This window comes from Heliconius melpomene, chromosome 2 (assembly GCF_056956725.1).
Source record: "Heliconius melpomene rosina isolate 202511_hmr_F chromosome 2, ASM5695672v1, whole genome shotgun sequence".
NCBI classification, from domain to species: domain Eukaryota; kingdom Metazoa; phylum Arthropoda; class Insecta; order Lepidoptera; family Nymphalidae; genus Heliconius; species Heliconius melpomene.
Genome location: NC_140390.1, coordinates 8,679,951 through 8,706,060, shown reverse-complemented (window position 1 = coordinate 8,706,060; position 26,110 = coordinate 8,679,951). Strand labels below are relative to the sequence as shown.

The following is a 26,110-nucleotide window of genomic DNA, read 5'->3' as shown; positions in this document are numbered from 1 at the left end:
AAATGAAAACAAGAAACATCCCTACATATACAATACAGCTTTGCAGTATACATATATGAGTCGACAACAAAGAGGGTAGTCTGCCATTTATAATTTACGAGCATTCACCCTGAGGGTGGTAATGATAGGAAATAGTGTCCGGTTAATAACCTTTGTCGGTGGGGGGGAACCAGTCGTAAAACATGTGATAAAATAACGTTTAACTTATATTATTTCTCAGTAATAGGTTCGTTTTTTTGGTTAATCTATAACCTAGTTCCTATAAAAGTTAGTTAAAGAAAGTGATTTTGATTTTTATTTGGATTAAAGTGTAGTATTTACTACTTGTTTAATAAGCTTATCCATTCCTCGCTTTATCTCGGAGAGATTAGGCAGAGAGAAATTAGTGTCAGTACACTCTGTCGTCCACTTTCAAATTTGATAAATTGCATGTTGTGTAACGAAACTCAACTCCCTACAGTTGACTGTGCGAGTTGGACTTGCGCTCGAAAGGTTCCGTACCACTATATATAAAAAACGGCTAAGAAAATTATGTTTTTTGTACTCGTCTTACTCTTACACTTCATGAGATACAACGTGGTGACAGAAGAACAGACGGACGGACGGACAGAGAAGTCTTAGCAATAGGGTCCCGTTTTACCCTTTGGATAGAAAACCCTCATAGTGCACCCCTAAGTGGACATCAAACCCATAACCATCACGATTGCAGTCAGACGTTATCCTACCACACCACGATGGCCTTTAAATCATGTGATATTACAGAAATTTTACCACAAAGATTTTTTGAGAACAGCTCAAAATCAATATAAAAATAAAAACTCTCAATTACTTTAATCCTAAAATCGCTTTTCAACTCCTTTTACGTTGCGTATAATAAAAATAGTTGATTGCCGTTTGCAGCTGGCGTTTGTCTAGTAGAGAACTTGCGTCATAATATTCTACGTCTACAACATGGGTCTAAGGGATTGAATAATAATAATTATTGAGATTTCAGATATTCTGAAATATTAATTTTCAAAATTGATTTGCTAGAGGAAGACGTCTAAATAATTCCCAGGTACCCGAGATCCTCTTCCTACAAAGCATGGAAAAGGGTGTACCACAGAATGCTAAGAAGTTTCTTATAATACATTATTCATATGCGTTCAGTTGTTTGCTTTTAGTTTCACGAAGTATCCCGCATTTAACAGGGTAAACTTTGCACGTAGCAGAACTAAACACCGCACTTTGTCTCATAACCAGAGCGAGCCCACAACCTTCGCGTTAACAGTCTTTGCCGCTGCATCACAACGGCATCTACCTCATATTTTACTTTCAGTCAATAAAGTTCCAATAGCAAATTGTCTAAAACCCCCAAAGCTCGTCAACCTCCAATACAAAAAGACGAAAACATCTCCAATATAGCTAAAAAGGCAGTTCAAACCATTTTAACTAGTTAATCGATATCCGTACCGTAGGCCATTGATTTAAGGTGCCTAATGAATTCGTAACACAGAGCCAAGACGTCTCGACACGAAACGTCTAGCGTGACCGTATTGCTGAAAACGTTCACATTTTTACGGCAATCGAGTTGGTTGTGCGACCTTGTAACGTTAGTAAATAACGTTATTTCGATATATATTTTATTGGGCTCTGTTCATATTATTATTAGGTTTTTTTACCTGTAATTTTGGGTCCGTAGAAATAATTAAGAATTTTGTATGATAGATGACTTTTTTTTTTTTTTTTTATGGAAAAAAGACAAGGCAAACGAGCGTTCGGGTCATCTGATGATGATCACCGCCGCCCACGACCCCGTGCAGCACCAGAGGAGCTACAGGTGCATTGCCGGCCTTTGAGGTGGAGATAGACGCGCTTTTTGAAGGTACCCATATCGTACCGACCTGGAAACACTGCCGCGGGTAGGCTATTAGGTTTAAAGATATTTATTTCTCAAAAAAGACTTTACAGTCACTTACATGAGATTTGTGTAATTAATGTTTACAAATTTAAAAAGTCAGTCTTAATACTTGCAAAATATTCTTCATTCTTGCTTCTTCTTACTTCATTTAACTTAGTACAATAAGGTAGAAATTTATATAATATTAATTACTAGAGGGTAGAAATGTTATTTTAGTATAAAGTTGTAGTTACAATGAGTTATTTTATAATATTTTTATAGTAACATTCTATATTTGTATTTAAGATAGTTTATGAAATTATATTAAGATAATTTAGATTTAATAAGTATTTAAAGTATAAAGAGTTAATACCAGCAAGCCATTATGATAGAAATTATATATAACAAATTTTATAAATATTCCGAATAATTTGTATGAATATGTTTAAATAATTTAGATTTAAAAACATTATGCGAGCTAGCATTTCTTATGTCGTGGGGTAATTTGTTATATAGTAGGGCCCCGTCAAATGTAATGTTTTTCTGGGCAAATTTAGTCCGGACCTTGGGTATAACGAGTAAGCTGCCTCGGCGAGTACTACGATTACATATTTGTGAGTTTTTAATAAAATATAGTTTTGTATGGATGTTACGGTTTATAATTTTTTTAATTAAGATGCATGTGTTGTACGTGTATAGTTGCTTAATGTTCATGATTCTTAACTTAGTGTAAATTGTTTTTGTAGAAGTACGATGGTGGTAGTGGAATAACATTTTTACTAATTTGTTTTGTTTAATTTGTAATTCATGTAATTTGGTTTTCGATGCGGTTCCCCAAATTTCAATTAAGTAGCTTAAGTAGGATTTTACTAAGGAATTGTAAATGTTGTATCTAAGTTTTATAGGGACGCATCGGGAGACGCTTCGCAATGAGCCCAAGAGGGATGAAAGTTTCTTACTTATATGATTAATTTGGTGAGTCCACGTGAGATGACTGTCTAACCACAGGCCTAGGTATTTTTCGTGAGACTTTTGTACTATAGTTACATTATTGACTACTAATGGATTATGTGATGGAATTTTTTTATTTTTCTGGTGAAATATAACATAGCACGTTTTTGTAGTGTTTATTGTCAGCAAGTTAAATTTGAGCCACTCAGTTAGTATATCTAAGTCTTTTTGGGCTTGTATCATAATATCATTAATGTTGGTTCCAAAATAAAAAAGACACGTATCATCTGCATATAAAGTAAGATGTCCCATCAGGCCCAAAAACGCTATATCATTTACGTAGAGTAAGAATAACAGTGGACCCAGTATAGAACCCTGGGGGACGCCGCAAGTGATTGGTAGGATTTTGCTTTGGGTTAGATCTATTTTGACCGATTGATACCTATTACTCAAATAAGATTGCAATAAATTTAGAACTTTGTCCTGGATACCATAGCGTTTAAGCTTCCCGAGTAGCAGTTGGTGACAAACGGTATCGAATGCCTTTTTCAGGTCAATGAACACGCCCAAAGCAATATGTTTTTTATCCAAGTTTATTTTGATTTTATTTATAAGGTCAAGTGTTGCAGCTAGGGTGTTGCTTTTCGCTCTAAAACCGTACTGGCGATCGGAAATAATTTTTTGGCTATCAAAATGCTTCATCAAGCGCTCATAGATTATTTTTTCTAAGATTTTAGAAAAGACTGGAAGTACCGAGATCGGACGATAATTACCCGGATCCGACTTAAGCCCAGATTTATAGATGGGGGTTATTTTAGCTATCTTAAGAGTAGGAGGAAATATTTCATCGACTATGGCTTTATTAAAACAATTGGATAAACTTGGAGCTATTAGATTCGCTACGCGCTTTATAGCTTTAACGCTAATTTTATCAATGCCCGAGCTGGAATTTGAGTCTAATTTACTTATACCTTTGATTATTTCCTCGGCTGTGCAAGGTTCAAGAGAGGATAGTGAGTCGTAGGCAACAAAACTTAACAAAAGTGAGCAATTTTGGGGATTGTGATATTTGATCGGAATTTCTTTAGCTAACGTTGGGCCAATACTTGAAAAATATTCATTAAAGACCTCACAAATCTCGCTCGGTTCGATAATGTCTTTCGAGTCGACAGTCAATTTGTTGGGGGCGCTACTATATTTAAAGTTGTGGTTGGCTAATCGCTTAATAAGACACCATGTTTTTTTAGAGTCATTAATGGTTTGCTGGAATAGTTTAAAGAAGTATTCATTTTTGGTTTTATCAATTAGTTTTAGGGTATTCTCTCTTGCTGTAATAAGATTATTTTCTATAACTTCATTACTAGGATCCTGCTTATGTTGGTACCACAAATTGTTCCTATAGGTGATATTTGCACATACGTCGCTATTTATCCAGTCTTTTTGTGGTGGATTCAGTATTTTTATTTTGGTAATTCTGCTTTCATTTAGACATTGTTTGATTTTGCTTTCTAGTAAGGTGTAGTTACTTTCTATAGCTTCAAAATTTGTTGCCAGTATGTTCTTGTATAGTTTGTCATAGTTAACGGCTTCATATCTTTGGCGTAGTATTTGGGCGGGTTTAAATTTATTAATTTGTAGATATATTTGTTTGTGGTCTGTCATCGCTGAGTTGATGATTGTAAGTTTATAATCATGGTCTTTCAGGTTAGTCATAACATGGTCAATAATAGATTTTTTTGTAATGGAATCTCTTGTGCAATATTTTTCATAAAGTTTATTTAGGAACTTGTGTCCCGACTCTCTGATCATTTCTTTATATTTCGTTACTTTGTAATTTTTTGTTAGCAGATCGATATTGAAGTCTCCCATAATTATTGCTCGTTTGTGTTGTTGTATTTGTGTTTCGAAATCTTCCAAGAAGGTCTTCAAGTTTGTATCTCCTGGGTTGTATACTACACCGATGTCCAAAGCAAATCTGTTTACATGAATCCATAGGTAATTGCTGCCATTCAAGTATAACGATTCGATAAGATTGTGTTTCAGGTTGTTGTGAATGTAGATTGACACGCCACCTCCTCTCATATCAGTCCTTATATTGTAGTAGTGAGTATAGTTAGTTATTTGTAGTCCTTGCGCTTGGTCTTCAGTAGCTATCCAGGTTTCTGTGATCAGTATGATGTGTATAGTAGTCGGTATGGATTGTAATATACATTTTAACTCATCAAATTTGCCTTTTTTACATATGCTTCTTGCATTTAGGTATAGAAATGATAAACGTGATTTGTTTGTATGTATATCTTGATAACTAGTTACTATTTGATAAGTTATATTATCTTCTGGCTTAGACTTGCTTAATGGTGTTTTTAGTTTTTTGATTCTTTGCTAACTATGGTTGGTGTTCCCTGTATATACTTTATTGTAAGGTTCGTTTCTCCGCTAGCAGTACGTCGCTTATGTTCATCTTTCACATATGTCAGGTATTTATACTGGGTTGGGGTTTGGTCTGAGAAGAATTTGATGTTATCAGGAAGTTTGTCTTTGTTACGTAGTAAGTATGTGGTTTGTTCAGAATTAGAAAAACATACCTTTAGTTTACGAGGTTTTTCAGGATTGTATTTGCCGTAGCGAAAACATTTTTCTGGTTTGGAAATATCATTTTTTAATGATCTAATAATTTTAAGTACCTCAGATTCATCGTTGAGAAATCGTTCTTTAATGTTATCACCTGCTGGTTCTGCCACGCCGACCATAATGATATTACACTCTCTCTTTTTACGTTCTTGAATTTCTCGCATTATGTTCTCGTTGACATGTAGCCGGTTAACATATGTTTCTGATGTATTGGGATCGATTTTATTTACAGTATCTGTAATTGTTTTTATTTTGTTCTCCCCGTGCGTTATCTTCGCTTGAAGTTGTTTCAGTTGATCATTTATCTTGCTTTGCTCTTGTAATATTTGCGTGGTTGTATTATTAAAATATTGTATATCCATCTTTAAATCAGTTATGTCCTTTTTAACTTCTGCGATGCTTTCATTCATTTTGCTCATTAATTGTGCGTTAGAATCGACGTAGTTTTCAAGCAAAGAAGTGATACGTGACAAGTCATTTCGGATAGTTTTCATGTCTTCAGAGCACTGGCATTCGCGATCAAACGGTTGTTTTCGTTTTCGAAGAGTTATTTGCAGGTCTATAGATTCATTATTTAATTTAGATAAGTCTGGTTGAGATCCACCAGCACGGGTGGTGTTGTGAGTTGGAGATCGCATAGCTTTCATTGTGATTAGAAAATATATATAAACACATAAATCACAAAAAATTACTTATTCCAATAACTCACTGTGTATGCAACTTTATAGTGTGAGTAAGCACAGCGCAGCGGTGTCGGTGCGAAAGCAACTTATGTCGCGGCACTTTTGTTATAGGAATATGGAGCTATTTACTTCGTACGTAAGGTTTTATTTTGCAAGGCACTAATTTAATATTTTTAGTAAAAATTAACACACGTCTGTTCAGACCACCGTCGACAGACTGACTGACTCTATTCCACAGTTCGGTGGCGCGTGGAAGGAAATTCCTACGAAACCGCACAGTAGTGGAGTGCCACGCATCCAGATGGTGTGGATGATATTTAAGTTTGTGACGTGCTGTGCGGTTAGAAAATTCGGCGGCAGGTAACAGGTCAAACAGTTCTTCAGAACACTCACCATGATAAATGCGATAGAGAACGCACAGCGAGGAGACGTCTCTACGCAGAGCCAAAGTGTCAAGCCTTTCACAGCTTACTGGGTCCTTAATGATTCGAACAGCTCTACGTTGTATGCGATCAAATGGGTCAAGCTGATACTGGGGTGCACCAGCCCAGAGATGAGAACAGTACTCCATGTGTGGCCGAACCTGGGCCCTATATAGGGCCAATCGGTGTTTTGGCGTGAAGTACCGTCTCGCTCTATTGATGACCCCCAGTTTCTTCGAGGCCAACTTGGCCTTGCTTTCCAGATGATCGCGATACTGGCAGTCACTCGAAACATTAAGGCCCAATATGCTGATACTGGGCGCGGCTGAAAGGGGAATGTTCTGAAAGACTGGCGATACGATAAATGGGTTTTTTTTTGTGGTTAACGCGCAAACCTGTGTCTTCAGGGGGTTAAACTGGACCAGGTTCTTTTCACCCCATGAAGAGACATTCTCGAGGGATGCCTCAACAGAAGACACAAGTTTATTTCGGTACTGTTCAGCGTTTTCCCGAGAAAGACTTGTGCGGCCGGAGTAAACAGCGTCCACCGTGCTATCATCTGCATAGCAATGAATGCTAGGATCCTCCAGCATGTCATTGATATGCAGAAGAAACAGCGTGGGGGACAGCACGCAGCCTTGGGGAACGCCTGCGTTCACGGGCATGTGGTTGGAGCAAAAACCGTCGACAGCGACCTTGATGCTGCGCCCAGTGAGAAAGCTGGCGATCCACCTGCATAAATTCTCGGAAAGCCCATAGGATGGAAGTTTAGACTTATTTTAAGTCCACGAGGTAACTCAGACAGCAGGTACTTTGATGTGTAATATAGCCTTCCTCCACTTCCTCCTCCTTCCTCTTCTTATTTTTGTCATAAAATTTGGCGGAAAATAAAGTGGTCTTATAAGAGTTTCATAAACTTTTGGGGTACGGAACCCTAAAAAGAGGTTTTTTTAAATTCTGATAATAATAACTGATCGTTTAATACCGCAACAGGTTAACGCAACATTTAAGTTAAATTTTGTTAATACATCCAAAGAATACATGTAAACACCCAATTAAATAAAAACAGAAACAAACGAATAATATTTATTGTCTATTTCTTAAACATCTATAGCACAAATATTTATTTAAGTAAAAACAAGAAATAATATAAAAAGATTCACAAAAGTAAACGTATAGGTTATTTATGTAACTTAAATATACTGTTTTGATCAAAGTATATTTTTGCTTTAACAAAAACCACAATTCTCTGATGAACAAAAACAGTCTTTTCATATTGATGTACCTATAATGTAAATATACATACATTTTCTTGTACAAATCCGTCCCGCATACATAATTTGTTATTTTTGAAGGAATCCATTTTCTATTCCCAGAAGTTCCTAAAACTCTGTCTAGGACAAAGTTAGAGGACAACTACACCGTTTTTATACAATAAAAATAGATGTATTACATTTAGTTCACACACTTTATTATTGAGGCGAGTACTAGAGCAGGGGCACATGTGAGTGGTTGTGAACACGATAGGTTGTGAGTTCGATTCCCAGTCGAGGAAATGAAATATTAAATATTTTTATTTCTTCGTTCTGGTGTCGAGGCAAATCAAGGTGTTGTGTTCCACCTCTAACATCTAATGGCCACAGAATTCATCGGAAAATGGGAAGTAGAGTGTCTTATCACTAGGCTCCCTCTGCCTACTACATGCGAGATACGTAAAGCAGGAAAAAGTCACCCATAGTATCTGACTGGCAACGCAGTACTAGTAGGTCCGATTCCTGAAGTACAAACATAAATTATTATTAAAGTTAGTATATTACGAGACTAACATTAATCAATTTAGCTATTCCTTATAAATTGATATGTTACTTTATAATAAATTTGTTTAAAATGCCTCTAAATAATCTTCAATTAAAATGTTTAAGACCTCTAGAACAACCATAGAGATAATTTTTAAAATAACTTCTAAATCTCTCTAGTCCCACACTGGGCGCCACAAATATTCCCAAACTTCAAACAAGCGCCTTTAAACTCTTACAACATCAGTTTTCTATTATATAACCATAACGTTCCATTGAAACCCAGTGACACTATTCTATCATAAAATTTAAAAGAACCAGCAAAGGCTTGACCTTATAGCGCAGACTTGCCGGCGTCTGCAAAGTAGGTCTGTGCAAACTATTGGCATGCGGCCCGCACCGCTAACCCACTGAGTTGAGGGTTATGATTTAAATCATAGCATCCTCTGAGCGCATTTTCATGGAGATTTCAATATTTTATAGAGACCTAGTTTTTCTTGTATTGATCGGCAAAAAAAAAATACTTTTTTTGTGTATTTTTTTTAGGTGGTGGTAGGATTCAATCCTTTTCTTTTCCTTCACTTCTTAAACCATTATTCCGCTTATAGCAGTGTAGGCAGATGGAACCTAGTAATTGTAATTAATTTCCCACAGATCGCGAAGTTTTCTAGACATTGCTACTTGAGAGGCGTAACTAAGCACTGCGTTTTATATTATTACCAGGAAATGAAAATAATACATTCACACGAGTGGGAATCGAAACCTATAACGTTGCCACTGCGCCAAAAAGGCGTTATGGAAAGAAATAAATATTAAAACTACCCTCAAAATATTTCATGTTATTAAGATATGAGATATCAAATACGTTTCGATGTATCATGCCACGCCCTTGACAGAACTGAATGCATGTTCTAAATTCTCGAAGCTTCATACGGTTTTCTGCCAAATTCATGCTTATATATATTTTATTTTTTTATTAAAGTGCTGGAAACTGTCTTTAGATTTTGTGGTAAGCAATTGGAGTGTTACAAATTTGTTATATTTCTTATTAATTATGTAGAAATAATATTAAAAATGTTTTTGAGTCTTTTTTTTGGATTTCTATCCTGTGTTGGCGATAGTAAGGCTACAATTTAACCATAGTTGTGGCTTGACTCTTTGCTTCTATTTTCTCACAAATCGTCATTTTGGTAGAGACCAAAATGAGCAAGACTTGAGTAAAAAATCGGCAAGTGTGAGTCGAACTCGATATCTATAAAATCTGTAAAAACGACAAAAAAATGTGTCATGTTTTGTATGGGACCCCTTAAATATTTATATTATTCTGCTTTCAGTATTTGTTGCTATAGCGAAAACAAAAATACATCATCTGTGAAAATTTCAACTAACTAGCTCTCACGATTCATGAGATACAGGCGACAGATCAGCACATGGAAAGACAGCGGAGTCTTAGTCGTAAGATCACATTTCACTTTTTGAGTACGGAACCTTAAAAAATAAAGATACTTAATAAGCAATTTTTAAAGTGAAACTCAAAAATATTTAATTAATTACTTAAAATTTAATTTCAATTAAGCCGGGATCAAGTGAACTAAAATACCTTGTATATCCAACACTAAGGTAAAATATATTCCCAGCTCGAAACACAACTGACGCTATGGTTACATGCTAGATTTGTAGCAATTACAGCCGTCCAATTGTTACCTACTCGTATATATGTACAGACGTACGTACCTACAGCCAGCTTTTTACATATAGGTAGGCTTATAATATAGGTATGTCGCACGGTTTCTCTTAAAGACTAACAAACATTTTTTATAATTTCACTGTTGAATTTATAATTGGTCAGTCGTCGTGCCCGGGGGCACAAACGAGTGAATCCACCAGCCCCCCAGGGCACGATGAATAATTTTTTTTCCATTCGAATTACTAGTTTCGGAGGTTAGTGAGTTTAACGCGTGTGTGCTCTACCTCGACACCAAAGCTAAGAAATGAAAATATTAAATGTTTCATTGTTTCGAGTTGGAATCGAACTCACGACCAGTCGCGTTTACAATCATACACTGGCCAAGCCAAGAGATAACCAGGCCTTATCAAATGGAAGTCTTGTTACGAAATACATCCCCATAACCGCTAGAATATCGACTTCCCAAAACAGACTAGCGTAGGCATGACGTAGAGTTCTACGTAAGAGCGCTTGGCCGCCAGCCAACGGTGTGACAATTCAATAACCGTACGCTTCGAACACTTCGCCTTTGGAATTTTAATAAATAAATTCTTTTAATTTATGTTAAGATTAATAAAGTTTCTGGATGTTTCCATAGAGTTAATTCCAGCAAATGAAATATTTAATGTTTTTATATTCTCCCTCTGTCAATGAGGCAAAGCACGTTGAGCGGCGTTGAGTTCCACTATTCAACACGCAATACCTCCAGAACTCGCGGAAAGTGGGGAAACGGTAATGTCCTTATGGGAACGGAGTGTCTTAACACTAGGTTGACTAGGTTTCCCACGTAGATAAAGAACGAAGCTGAAAAATCCTCCTATCTTTTCATTTCCTCGCTCTGGAAGACAAAATGCGGTGTTAAATTTCGCCATTCAACACACAATGTCTCAATTTATGCCGAAAATTAGGAATGTCTTAAAACTTCACAAAAAGAGTTGCTTTGTCCCTCCCTTCTTTTATTTAAGAGAACATGAGAGCGAATCCAAAGTGATACTCGTACTTGAAGTAAATCTTGCTAACACAAATAAAAATGTTGGATATTCTATGTAAAGTTTTGCAAGAACGTCGATAAGTGAAACGAAAGAGACAGGTTGTATTTCACCAGACATGTAAGAATCATGATTAAAAGCAACTTCTCGCTTTTCCGGCATTGCAGGTTAGGCAGAGGGAACCCAGTGTTAAATTCCTCCGTTCCCCAATCTTCGACTAACTTTCGAGAAATTGCGTGATGAGTAACGGAATTAAGCGCCGAGACACCAATTTAAGACACGGTGCGATGTTAAAACCCTCCACTCTACAAGCAATGTTTGAATTCGTGCGGAATACGGAGAAAAAAAATTATACACGATTTCATTTTTCCTAAATGGATTCGTACTTACGACCATTTCGCGTACAATTTTTCGCAAAACAAATTCACACTTACAAACAACTCTATAATATTAGATATATTATAAAGATTATATTATATAAATAGACCTACTATAAATATTTTATTCTGGAAACGTCACCAATTAGAGTCATCACGGTATTGGCGCTAGCAAAATAATCGTTTAGTTATATTTAGTTTATATCAACAGAAATGATTATTTTATAAAATCAAATAAATCAGCTTCACGCACACGCTTGTATCCCGCACACAGCAGGGCAGATGGAACTTAGTGTTAAGACACTCCGTTCTCCATTTTTTCGCCGAATTCTGAAGGCATTGGCACTAAACACCGCGACACTAACTCTCTTTCTTTTCTGCCCGGATTAAATATGAGATTCGTGAATTAAAAAATGTATACACTCCAAAGGTGCTGTTGATATTTTAATTTTTTTATTTTCTTTTTTATTAAAACTTGTTACCTTGATTGTTGATTTATTACTATGGTAATAAAAAAACAAATAATTACATACAAGATTATATTATATGAAAAAGTAATAGGTAGAATGAAAAAAAAACAATATAAAATAATAATAACCAGTCGTGGCGCAGAGGCACAAAGTGTGACTGTAAAATCGACTGGTTGGGGGTTCGATCCCCACTCGAGGAAATAAAATATTTATTTAAAATTATATTTTCATTTTTTCGCTCTGATGTCGAGGCAAAGCACGGAGTGTCGTAACAGTAGGTTCCCTCTGCCTACCTTGCTGTGTGCGGGATATAGCGTGAAGTTGATTTAATTTTTTTTAAGTGTCTTTTTTTTCCAGGAGCCCTCTGCGGAATACTGCATGAAGCTAAAAAAAGTGACGTCAAAAGTAGAGAGAGAATGGATAAATTCGTTCCCTTTAAACAATATATTGAAAATGTTTGTTTTATATTTTCATTTACAAGAAGCACTCTTGATTGATTGAATGCTATACAATGTAATTATTTACAAAGCTCAAATAAAGGGTCCCTATGCAAAATAAAAGTTTTACAAGCTTACAAAAATACCCTAAACAATTGGTTTACAAACTTTTTTCGTTGTTTTTAATAAAAGCTGTATATCCCGCACATACCGTGTTCACGCTGTAACCCGCACATGAATGGGTAGGGAAGCTAAAAAAATATAAAAATAAATATTGATACTGTATAAATAGGATTGAATAACAAATACAATATTTTATTTACAAGGCTGTCGTAACGAATTGTGGCGGTTGTCGGTACAATGCCCATTTGAGAAACACGCGGCGTTGAGTTCCGTGACCCAATCTACAATGTCTCAAAAATTGTGTAGAAAGTGGAGACCCAATACAGGAAAACGCAAGAAGCTACTTTTTTACAAAATTATATCATTTTTAGCTTAAAAGTAATACAGAAAACACATTTTGTGGTTCCCACAAAGTAATTTAACAGACCTTACTGGAACCGATACTTCGAATTGGAGGCCAAATTCATGATTTTGTACTAGTTGTATTGAAATTGCAAAAGTTTTTCCCATTTTACTTTTCACTTTATTTTATCTTGGCTCGATATCAGCTATATAACTTGCAACTTCTTGTAGTCAACTTCGACCAAACAACTTAAATATGTATATTTTTTCAGCTTCACACCGTATCACGAACACAGCAGGGTAGGCAGAGGGAACCTGATAAGACTCTCCGCTCTCCACTTTCTGCCGAATTGTGGAGATATTGCGCGTTGAATGGCGGAACTTCCACTCCCTCCTTCCTCTATTAAGGCATTCCGTATATATATTTCGATGTGTCTTCTTAGGGTTTGAATAGGGGAACTCTTTAGAGGTGCATGGATTTTAGACTTTTGTTCCTTATGAAAACAGAGGACTGATGTAAGTTTGACATGTCTGTAATCTGTACACGTGTGTCTTGTATGTATGTCTGTGAAATTATATCTCCCAAGCGAATGAACTGATTTTAATTTTGATTTTTGTTTAAAAGAAAAAAATATTCAGAAGATTATCAGCTAAAACTAGTTGTTTATTTGCTTTTTAGAACATTTTATGTCAAGATACATTTTTCGACTGTGTTTTTTAATTTGGGCATTTTATTTTCAAATATCTCTCTGTCAATCTCTATTTGATAATAAGTATGCAAAGAACAACTTATGTACAAAATTACGAAACCAGCGAGACATGAAAACAGCACTTTCAAACAACACGACTAAACGTTTTAAACAATTAATACGTTTAGATCCGGTCACTGTTGTTACAATTTCTATTGGGAACTTGTAGGAATATTTATAGACTGAGATTCGACCGTTGAATCCTGCATATACGAGTTTTCTTAATTAAACCTATATTAATGAATAATACATGATTAGTAGAACAGATTACACCTGGGTTGCCTGGAAGAATCCTGCCGCAATCACCTTTAATTACATTTTTTCGTAACTCGTTTTTGGAGAAAATTGCACCCATACGTTTTTTACATAAATCGCACATCATTTGAAAGATAATCGCATAAGGAATTGGAAAATTAAGGGTTGCCAGCTTTCAGTCTGCCGCAAGTCTAGGGTTGCCTGGTTTAAACATGTCACTAAATGTTAATAATTTGCACTCATGTGTTTTTTTAATGAATTATATATCAAATTAAAGCTTATTTTTTTCTGAACACTATAAAACAGGGTTGCCTGGAAAATTCCTGCCGCAAACAGGGGCTGCCAGCGTTTGAAATATTTTATTCCGGTTCCGTTTGACTATGAGAATGGGCGATGAAATGCGCGGTCTGCCTTATGTTTTAAAGTAAAATATTATATAACAGAAGGTCAATCTTAAAATCAATGTTTATTCTAATTGTTCACCTGTTAAATGATGATTTTAATCATATTAAGTACACGCAGAAAACTATTTAAAGATGAAATCATTCTTATTTTTCAAGTAAAATAATGATCCATAATATTGAGTGTTCGCAAAATATATTTTATAAATAATAATATTTAGTTAAATAACCCTTTTAAAACAATTAAATTATCTAATTAAGTAAATGTTAACAAATATCGATCTACTATAAGGTATTAATTACAACATGTTTCCTTAATATAATGAGAGGTGACAATTATTGCGGATATTTTTATTATTAATTAAGAAAATATGGAAAATTACATTTCAATAAACAATCTCTCTCTCTCTTCGCCCTCTGCTTGTTTGATTTGACAACGCCGTCCGTATCCGTAGAAAGAACTATGGCGCCCATATTTTTGGTACGAATATTTACGTTTTTGCAAAGTAAATGAAAACTATTCAACTAATAAAAACTATTAAAAAATATAGATATAAAATTGTCGCTAGCAAGAACTTGTCTGTCTATGCTGATAGTTTTTAAGGCATTTAGGTCTGAAAGAATTGTTCTTATAATTATAATAAAGCATAATCACTCACTCACGTCCCTAACTTAGTGTAATCAAAACTGAGGCAACTCGGCCACAATTGTCTACATTTTATTAAACTATATAATATTAAACATTAAAGTATACTTACGTTTTGCATTAGAAAATAATAAAAAAATACTTCTTTATATTTTTGTTTTAAAACAATGAACTTTTTGTAACACTATCAATGATAACCGTGCATTGTGTTACTATTTAAAAAAATGTCACTGTATTTAAAATTCATTTTTTGGCGAAACAATAACATAATTTTACACTTTTGGAGAGATTCTTTGTTAAATTCTACCACATTTTCACTCCTCCCGCACAAAAAACATATCTTCATATTTGTCAAGTAAAAACCCCTTTACTCCAAAACGAAAGGTAAGTAACTAAGTAATATGTTCAAAAACAACTCATTTGGCCATCTGCACTTTTATTGCATTTAAAAACAATACATCTTCAAAAATAATTTTATTGCATTTGGTTTGCTTTGTTTCGCGCCGCAAAATGTTTATCTATAGTAAAAAATAGCCAACTAATTGATATTTGCCGACTCTTGGTCATAAACCGTAAATAGCGTTTATTAGTCGGCATTACTGTCGGATAAGCGTGAGAAAAAAAAATTGCGGCAAGCGTTGTCAAATCAAACAAGTAGAGGACGAAGAGAGAGAGAGAGAGTTCATTGAAATGTATTTTTCAAAATAATTAATAAAAAAAATATCCGCAATAATGGTCACCCTTCATTATATTAAGGGAACATGATGTATACGTATGTATGTATATTAATAGTTTATAGTAGATCGATATTTGTAAACGTTTATTTAATTAGATAATTTAATTGTTTCAAAATGGTAATTTAAATTAATAAATAAATATTAGTATTTAGAAAATAGATTTTGCAAAGACTCAATATTATAGATTCATTATTTTACTTGAAAAATAAGTATGATTTCCGCTGCCCCATGATCTTTGAATAGTTTTCTGCGTGTACTTAATATGATTAAAATCATCATTTAACAGGTGAACAATTAGAATAAACATTGATTTTAAGATTGACCTTCTGTTATATAATATTTTACTTTAAAACATAAGGCAGACCGCGCATTTCATCGTCTAGTCTCATAGTCAAACGGAACCGGAATAAAATATTTCAAACGCTGGCAACCCCTGTTTGCGGCAGAAATTTTCCAGGCAACCCTGTTTTATAGTGTTCAGAAAAAAATAAGCTTTAATTTGATATATAATTCATTAAAAAAACACATGAGTGCAAATTATTAACATTTAGTGACATGTTTAAACCAGGCAACCCTAGACTTGCGGCAGACTGAGAGCTGGCAACCCTTAATTTTCCAATTCCTTATGCGATTATCTTTCAAATGATGTGCGATTCATATAAAAAACGTATGGGTGCAATTTTCTCCAAAAACGAGTTACGAAAAAATGTAATTAAAGGTGATTGCGGCAGGATTCTTCCAGGCAACCCAGGTGTAATCTGTTCTACTAATCATGTATTATTCATTAATATAGGTTTAATTAAGAAAACTCGTATATGCAAGATTCAACGGCCGGATCTCAGGGTATTAGCTTTTACTACGAGAACTTCTTTGGAAATAGAGAGAGAATACACTTGTTTTTATTCAGTTGCTTAAAACTTTTGCTTTTAAACGTGTTATTTATATCCTTAGCTACAACAATAGGAATAGTTTTTTCTTCGTTTTTCACTCCAATTAAAGAAAGAACGTGATTATCTTGCTTAAAAGGAAAAATGAAAATAGAAAAATTAACCCACGACCACCTCGCTTACAGTCAAATACAATCTGAACTTGTACTATTCCACTACGCCACGGTGGCACATATACAAACATATATGTTTTTTTATACGTGCGACATATCAGAGAAGGCAGAGGGCACCTAGTGTTAAGGCACTCCATTCCGCTTTCCTTCGAAATCTTGAACTCATGGCGATCCCTCGTTACCTAAGAAAGTAAATAAAAATATACAAAAGAATAAGTGTGAATCAAACCCACAAATGTCGCGTTTATAGTCACACTCTTATGGCTTCTGAGCCACACTTGGCCTCACATATAGATATATCATTAATAATTTATTATTTTAAATTATAACAATCAAATATTAGCTATATATAAGGAACTAGCGGCCCGCTCGCGGTTTCACCCGCGTGAACTATGTTATTATTAATTTCTGTCTCCATGACTACGTCATAGTGACGTCTATGCAAAATTTGAGACTCCTAGCATTTGTAGTAACGAAGTTTCTTACAGACTTTCGACCCCAAAAACAACCCCTTAGAAGTCGAATATTGCAAATTCCTGTCTTAGCGAGCACCTACGTCCTATAAGTAACTCCTATGCAAAATTTGAGATTTCTAGCACTCGTAGTTTCAGAGATATCGTGATGAGTGAGTGACCTTTCGATTTTATATATACAGATATAGAATATAATACGCATTCCAAGACAATGAGACACTGAGCCTATCTAAAGTACTAGGCATATTACCTACGTATATAATATTACAGTATTATAAACAGATTCATACACCAATCAATACAGGCCGGCAGGCAGGCGGTTATTGATATAATACGAATTACTATAGATTTCAACGGAAAGTGGAGAACGGAGTGTTTAACTCTAGATTCCCTCTGCCTACTCTGCAGATAGCAGGGTATATAACATCACAGACATCTGTGTAGAATAGATGTTTTAAATGGAAGTTGTAGATTCGATTGAGGGTCCTAGTAATTTCATGTCAGTAGTAACTAAATATAAAATATATTCTCTACAGAATAAGAATCGTATTTATAGCATAATAATGAATCTTGTATACCTCTTTCTTTATTTTTTAGCTTCACGATGTATTCCAAATATAGCAAGGCCTAGGAACCTAGTCTTAAGATATTCCGTTTCCATTAATACACTTCCGTTCTCCACATTCCGTTGAATTCTCGAAGCATTACGTGTTCCGTGCAAAAAAGCAAAATACAGATATAATGTCATATCTATTTAAGATATATTCAATCATTTCGAGCCTGACTTTGTGACTAAGAAAAATTCTCAACAGAAGAATAACTAACTGATTCATATGAAAATGAATGAACACTACTGTTTTTTATATATTTATTTCGTTATTATGTTTTTACGATGCCATAATGTAATTTAAATGGCCAATTATTTTATTGATGTTTTCTAGATGCTATTGTCGCACAGTATAGTACGGTCAACAAGTTTTGGCCTTGGATTGGATTTTAGAATTTCTCATACTTAGGAATATATACCCTTGTGTATACATTGGTACACTCGAGGAAGTGAAATATTTATTTACGTTTATATTTCCATTGCTTCGCTCTGGTGTTAGCACGCAGCGCGTCGTTAAGTTCTGCCACTCAACACGCATTGCCTCCAGAATTCGGCAAAAAGTGGAGAACGGAGTGTCTTAACTCTAGGTCTCTTCTGCCTGCGAGTTTGGATCGAACCCACGACCATCGCGTTACACTCACACCCTTGTGCCCTACGCCGCGATGGCATTAATTAGATATTTGATTTACATTTAAGGCTATCCTGTTTATAATTCAAATGAGTAAGGCGATCAAAAACACCGGACAAGAACAGTTTCGTACATCCTCGTGTTGACCGAAGTGTCCTGCCAATTAGTCGGCGTGGAGTATTTTTCTCACACCCACACGTTCCAACTAATATAGATTTATTAATAATATTAGCTATTTTTAGTTTTTTCACAACAAAAAAGCCGACTTAAGAAGAAGGAATTTTTAAAGTCGGTTCATATATTAAGGAGAGACGATTTTCCTTTTAAAGTAATCATTACCGTTTCTAAAGATTATTAAGATATTATTTAATTTTTCAGGTTAATTTTGTTGTAAGTAAAATTTCTGGGATGGGCACCAGACTATTCTGGGGTAGACACGTACCACCCGGATCCCCCCTCTTCTTACGCCCATGAAAATAGTACAGACATTCTTATAAAATAAAAGAAATCCACGCCTAAATATAGCCACGACAAAAGTATGTCACGATAAACAAAATGTCTTAAATGAAGATGTCTTTAATTAATTAATTAATTAATTAATAGACATTCAGATTACTGTTATAAGGTCTATACTGTATAAAACTTTAAGAAATCTTTTCTTTTCCACTAATTATTAAAGTGGGGATTGAAGGTGTATTGATGGAAATGAAGTGTCTTTACACTAGGTTCCCCGGGTTCCCTCCGCCTACTCTATCATGTGCAAGATACAACATAGAGCTAAAAAATACCAATGTATTAATAATAATAATTGTGGAGCGAAATGGAGGAGGCCTATACTCAAGAAAATGGGATCCATATCACCAAAACAAGATCTAACATTAATATTAATAACTAACAAACTAATTTACTTACTACTAAGATATTTAATTATTTACTTTTTACTACTAATATCTAACTAACAATATTTGTAAAAAAAAAGTGATATGTGAAATAAAAGGCTTATTATTATTATTATTTTAATAATAATAAAATACTTTATTTGTTGAACTGATTTTACAAAGAAATATTTGTTATATATTGTTAATGAGACAGCATCGAACGTACAATTGATATATAGACTACGTTTAGAGGGTCTCTCGGGTGAGCTGATTTAGCGATGCTTAACATTTAAGCGATTATGTGCGTAATGAGTGTTTGGGTAGTGAACATATGAGTAATAACGTATAATATAAAGATGATAAGTATGGTTTTTATATGTTATATATATCCTAGGCTAAGCTAAGCTATAACTATTGAATGTTACATATAACGTAACCTAAGCTAAGTTATAACTATTAAAATATTTACTTTTGGTATTTTGCATAATGAAGTAATTTACTGCAACAACGAGACTATGGTTAGGTAACTATTATGCAATAAAAAAAATCAACAAAATATCATTAATACTAGAGAAAAGTGAGGATATTACGACTAAAACAGACACTAAGATTCCTATCGTACAAATAAACTTATACTATGCTGGTCGAATCTAGTCATTTATCCTATCAGTCATCTTCAGTTGTTGTATCTGCTGCTCATTTCTAATCATTATTGTCGGCGAACTTTCATCCTTCTCCACCAAAACCCTACCAAAGGCTGTGCAACAGAATTTATAACTCTCAGATTTGGCTAAGTCACGAGCAAGAAAGAACAGTCGAGATCCCTTCGAGGTTAAATGCTCCGAAAGGAAGATGGGTGTGTTCTCTTGCGATTTTAAACCCAGATTTTTACAGCATAATTTAGATTTGTGGTTAATATTGAACGTCTTACCCATTTTCAGAAAATTTTCCTTAATTAATGTCGAACTAGTTTCAACTATTATTGGTTCATTCAAATTTTTGCTGTATTTCCCACGAATTCTATATATATCCTTTACATCATGCTTAGTAATCGTGCAATCTATATCCTTAGAGAGACATAAAACCATATCTATCAAGTCTTCTGTAGATTCATTGAATCTTCGAGGGACATTTTTTAAAACAAAATTGGGCTTCTGAGAGTCGATTTGGATTGTTTCGATCTTGTCTTCAAGAAATTTAATGTAATTATTATCCTTCTTGACCTGGTCCTCCAATAGACCTAATTTTATTTTAAGGTCAACATTTTCCGCAGTGAGAAAGGCAATGGAACTTTCTATATTAATATAAGATTGCTGGATTTCCTTTAAAGTGGTAGTCATACTTTGTATCTCTCTTTCTTGTTTTAGAGAAAACAGACTAAACATTCTCCTTATCTCTTCCTTGAACCCTTCCAGCTGTCTTATAATTGGCTCCTCAATTTGACTGATGCTTCGTTTAACCCGCTGGAATACATAGCTAGGCGGGGTATTCATCTCCACCTTATCTAAGTCCGTGTCCGAAAGAGATTTGTTCATTTTCCATTCCATCTGTAATTGTTAGGTACGAACCGACAACGATGAAAACTCGTACGGTCTTAAAGATGTGGCTAATGCGGAAGTGAAAGACTGATGATGCACAAGGTCGAAGAGGCAGAGTCAATAGTCTTCTGCTGCGACGCCAAATCCGCGGAGCTTATTATTGTTTATTGAGCTTATTATTATTTTTGTAACTGATTTAAGTTGCCAAATTGTTTTATTTTATAAAAAATTAAAACAATAACAGAACTGAGTACATGTTAACTCCTTTCGGTGGTCCGGGGGACTGTACATGTATCAAGGTACCCTACATATATTACGTAAATACCTTGATCACCGATTAGGCAGAAATAAAGGATTAGACTGTAAAGGGATAACAAACAAGGATTGGAAATTTAAAATGGCTTTGTATTTCATGGAAACCTTACTTTACATCGAATCACCAATTAAATATAAGGCTTCGGTATACGTGAAATAGAATTATATCAAGTGGTAGTGTTGTTCCACGTGGATAATTTAACTAGTAGAAAGACCCGGTGTTGCTTGTTTTATATTTTATTTTTATAATCTTCACGTTTTATCACGCATATAGCGGTGTAGGTAGAGGATAGGAAAAAGAATGGAGGCCCCAGGTTTCCTCCTGCCTACTACTATGTGCGGGAGACGGCGTGAAATTAAAAAAAACACTTAAAAATGAATTAGTTGACATCAATTTAGAAAAATATTTAATATTTTTATAAATAAACGAGTCGTAGTCCGCAACATTTGCGTGGACTATTGTATAGTAAAATCTTGTTTTTCTCCATTCCAAATAGATTTTTGGATAATCCTCCCTTGCTTTTTGTCTACACTAAATATGGGAACAAATTACATACTAAATATGGGTTATTATTATACTGCGTAGTTACGACTGTTTGTTGTAATTTGTGTGTCGGTCAGGAAGAAAACAGATTTTTATATTATATCGAATACATTATAAAATTGATTTTATTGAAATAGAAATTTTAATTTTAATGAAATAGTACTTAATTACGATTACAGTATGCGTTATATAAATGCTTCGATTATTTTATTATGACGTAAAAACAATTTATATGTCTTTATAAGAATTTGGATTAATTACTTTTTAACTGTTGTTAGTGTTTTTAATAGTTTATTTATTTAAAAAAAACATAATACTAGAAATAATCGATTCCACATGCCATACTCAAAGGTGTGATGATGGTATGTTTTTATAAATTACGTAGATTTGAAAAAAAATATATGTATAAGATTTTAGAATTGTGGCTGATATTTTTTTATTTGCACGCATCTTCTTCAATCAACGTGGTAGCAAAAGTGAAGATAGTAAGACACTCGATTCTCCGTATACCTTCGTTTTAACAGACATTGATTGAAGCATAGCGGAACCTGATGCAGCAATTTATTTCCCGTCATACTTCCATTTAAAAAGATAGTATTAAATCGTACTAACGTTAGCTGTTCCGTGCTGGCCGGTGTATGGCGTCCCTCGTCCCGCGCACTGCCCAATAATCCATTTTGACCACTCATGCACACAAAATTGAACCACAATTCACAATAATATTCTCCGCCTAACTAAAACAATAACATTATTATTACAACACTAATTTATTTATATAGGGAATGTGAATATTCAGTACGCGAGGCGCGCGCGACCGGCCGCCATCATTATTTGAGGGGTTATTTCGCGCGCGCGCCAAACGACGTGCCTGTGTTGCCAGGTGTAAGGGATTACCTTGATTGGTGGGAAAATTAGAATGTGGGTTGAATCATTTTTTTATTATAATTATAATAATGACAGTGAAATAACAAAAAAAGCTTATTGGCACACATCTGTTTATAACACGAAGGTTATGAGTTCGATTTCCACTAGAGGAAATGAATTATGAATTGGTGTTGAAGTAAGTTTTCGCGGGTAGACGCAGAAGTGACTAGACGTATTTTTATTGCTCCTAATTTTACTTATTAACTAAAATAGTAATAAGTGTGCATATGTGTTAATAGTTTGATACGTGTGTTAAGTTGAACATTACTAAACTTTCTCACAAACTTTCTACACTAAATAAGTAACAATGGTGACACCAGTGGACCAGCTTTTCAAGAGTATGGAGGAACTCTCCTCTATGTTTTCTACACGAATGGGCGAGTTTGAAAAAAACTTGTCTCAGCCGGGTCCTGCAGCAGCCGCTACCACCATAAAGGCTTTATCTACAGAATTTCACTCCTTCAAGGCTTTTGTTTGGAAGACACTGAATTTACTAAAATCACAGGTGGAACTTGTTGTGCTTGGTATGGACCGCCTGGAGACACAGTCCAGACGAAAAGTTCTTCTTATGCATGGTGTAAAGGAGGACAAGGATGAAAACGTGATGCATAAAATAATTGAAGTGTTATCCGGCCAAATGAAATTGTCTGACGTGAGGCCTGCAGCTATTGAATCTTGTCACCGACTGGGCGCTAAAAAAGACTCTCCTCGTCCCATCCTCGTTAGATTTACTAGTTTGCAAGTCCGCTCCAACGTGTGGAGGGCTAAAACATCTTTGAAGGGTTCTAAAATGACAATTACCGAATTTCTAACAAAATCACGCCAAGAGGTATTTATAGCAGCTCGTAAGCATTTTGGAATCAATAAATGTTGGTCGGCTGATGGCATGATTATTATATTAATGCCAAATAAAGCTAAAAGTAAGATTTCTTCTCTATCTGAACTAAAACAGTTAATGCATCGATGTTCTGATATGAAATCAGCTGACGACAATTAAACTGACTGGATGTGATTTGCTTATACCAACGTAATTTCCTCGGTTTATACTTAATTGCTGATGCAATAACATATTTTGTTACATATTTATATTTTTTTTATTTTGTAGGGTACATTCATGTTCTCGTAAGATTCAATCTTAACACGTAATAATTTTGTTTTTTTTTTGTTCTGTACCATATGTAAGTTTATTTTTGATTGTTGGTATTTTTTTATTATGTCCCATTGTGTTTTTTTTTAATAGTTGTAAATGTAAAATGATAAAATTATGTTATTTTTTTTTCTTAGTGTTAATTTTGTATTCAGTCAACTTGTGCACATGGATCAAATTTAATTTTAATTTTTGTGTTATCTTTTTTTTTTATTATTATTTTATTTTTTTATTATAATATTTGTGCCATATATATATATATTTATTATATACCTAAATTATGTTCATTGATGATGAATACTTTTCTTGCTCTAACAGTGATTATGACAGCGCTGAAAGTCAAAATCACTCTTCACTTTCTGATTCCGAACCACTTGTAGATAAATTGTCTAAGACCTTCAACAACCCGTCTAATACTTTTTCCTTGGTGCATATCAACGCTCAGAGCATTCCTGCTCACTACTCAGATCTTCTCGCATCCTTTAGCTCCGGCATAGTCGATTGTATTTGTATATCTGAGACCTGGTTAAACCCTTCTCTTTCCTCTGTTAGTTACAGTATCCCAGGTTATCAGCTGTTTCGCAATGATCGTACTTTGCAAGGTGGCGGTGGGGTCGGTATCTACCTTCGCAACAACATTACTGCTCGTATTATTGCCTGCTCCCCCAATCAATCGACAGGAACCCTAGAATATATTTTTGTGGAAGTAACGTTAAACCATAAAAAAATTCTTTTAGGGACTTTATACTCCCCAAATGATAAAATCAACTATTTTAGTGCTTTAGAAGGTGTTCTGGAATATCTTTCACCTCAATACGAGCATGTAATCTGTACGGGCGATTTAAACACTTGTCTGTTAAAAAATGATACAAGATCTAATTTATTAAAAACATTATATGATACCTACAACTTACACATTCTTCCGATGGCGTGTCCCACCCATTACTTTCCTAACTGTAGACCCTCTCTTATTGACCTCATCTCTGTCTCTAACCCTAATCTCGTTGTTTCTCATGGGCAAATGACAGCTCCATTCTCTTTTCATGATTTAATTTTTCTTACGAATAAATTCCGTCCTCCCAAGGTTAGAGGTAAAATACTTCTCCAACGCAATTTTAAGCATATGGACCTTGAACGCTTAAGGGAGGATGTGAGAAACATCGACTGGTCACCCATAATGTCATCAACAAATATTGACAGTATGGTAAACTCTTTAACTACTGAACTGATTCGCATTTACGACAAACATGCCCCTGTGAGACCGGTTCGTATGAAGCATGCGCCTGTTCCCTGGCTAACACCTATTATTAAAAGAACGATGTGTAAACGTGATAGAGCTAAAACTAGAAATAAAAAATATCCTTGCCAACAAAACCTAGCTGCATACAAAAAATTGCGAAACATTTGCAACAGAATGTGTAGGGATGCTAAACGCCGATACATTCACACCACTATTCAGAATCTCAGTCAAGCGCAAGTTTGGAGATTCTTAGAGTCGTTCGGGGTAGGCAACACCAAGCATACTCATTCGGTATCATTGGATCTTCATGATTTAAATTCATCTTTTACTACACCCCTATTAAATTTAAGCCCTTCAACTAAATCTGAAACACTGTCATTTTTATCTTCTACTGTCCTACCTGACTCTACATCTTTCTCTCTTAAAACTGTAACTGAAGTTGAAGTCAAGAAGTGTATCAAGTCCATATCCACTAAATCCTTTGGAAGTGACTGTATCAGCCTGGACATGATCCTTCCTGTGTTGGAATACATTGCTCCAGTGGTCACCCACATTATTAATTTCTCACTGACTTGTAATGTTTTTCCCGCACAATGGAAGTATGCTTATGTCATTCCTTTACCAAAAATCTCCAATCCCTCTAGCGTCACCGATTATCGTCCTATATCTATCCTTCCAATCCTATCCAAAGTCCTAGAATCCTTAGTAAATAATCAGCTGTATTCTTTCCTTTCCTTTAACAACCTACTGTGTCCTTACCAATCCGGTTTCCGATCCTCTCACAGCACGGTTAGTGCGTTGCTGAATATCACGGAGGACATTCGATGTGCTATGGATAACACCAAGCTCACTGTAATGGTACTGCTGGATTTCAGCAGCGCTTTTAACTGTGTTGATTTTGATATACTTCTGGGCTCTCTTCGTGCAGTTAACATCTCTTTTGAAGCCTTAAGCTGGTTTCGCTCCTATCTCTTAGGTCGTCAGCAATGTGTAAAATCTAATGATGTCACATCGACGTGGTTAGATATCACTTGTGGCGTTCCTCAAGGCGGTGTTCTTTCTCCACTTCTATTTTCTGTTTTTATAAACAATATATCTAGAGTCATTTCTTCTCCCTACCATCTGTATGCGGATGACTTGCA

The 26,110-nt window shown here is 34.9% G+C and overlaps 1 protein-coding gene across 4 annotated transcripts in view; it reads right to left on the bottom strand.

Annotated features, from left to right (window-relative positions):
* Positions 1-22,479, bottom strand: part of LOC146540756 (cholesterol transporter ABCA5-like) — a 52,262-nt gene extending 29,783 nt beyond the window's left edge. For all 4 annotated transcript variants that reach the window (XM_085203039.1, XM_085203048.1, XM_085203056.1 and 1 more), the window contains exon 1: positions 22,270-22,479. In XM_085203039.1, coding sequence (XP_085059165.1) covers positions 22,270-22,346 — 77 coding nt within the window. In that variant the 5' untranslated portion in view covers positions 22,347-22,479. The remainder of the gene's footprint in view (positions 1-22,269) is intronic.
* Positions 22,480-26,110: the final 3,631 nt, after the last annotated feature.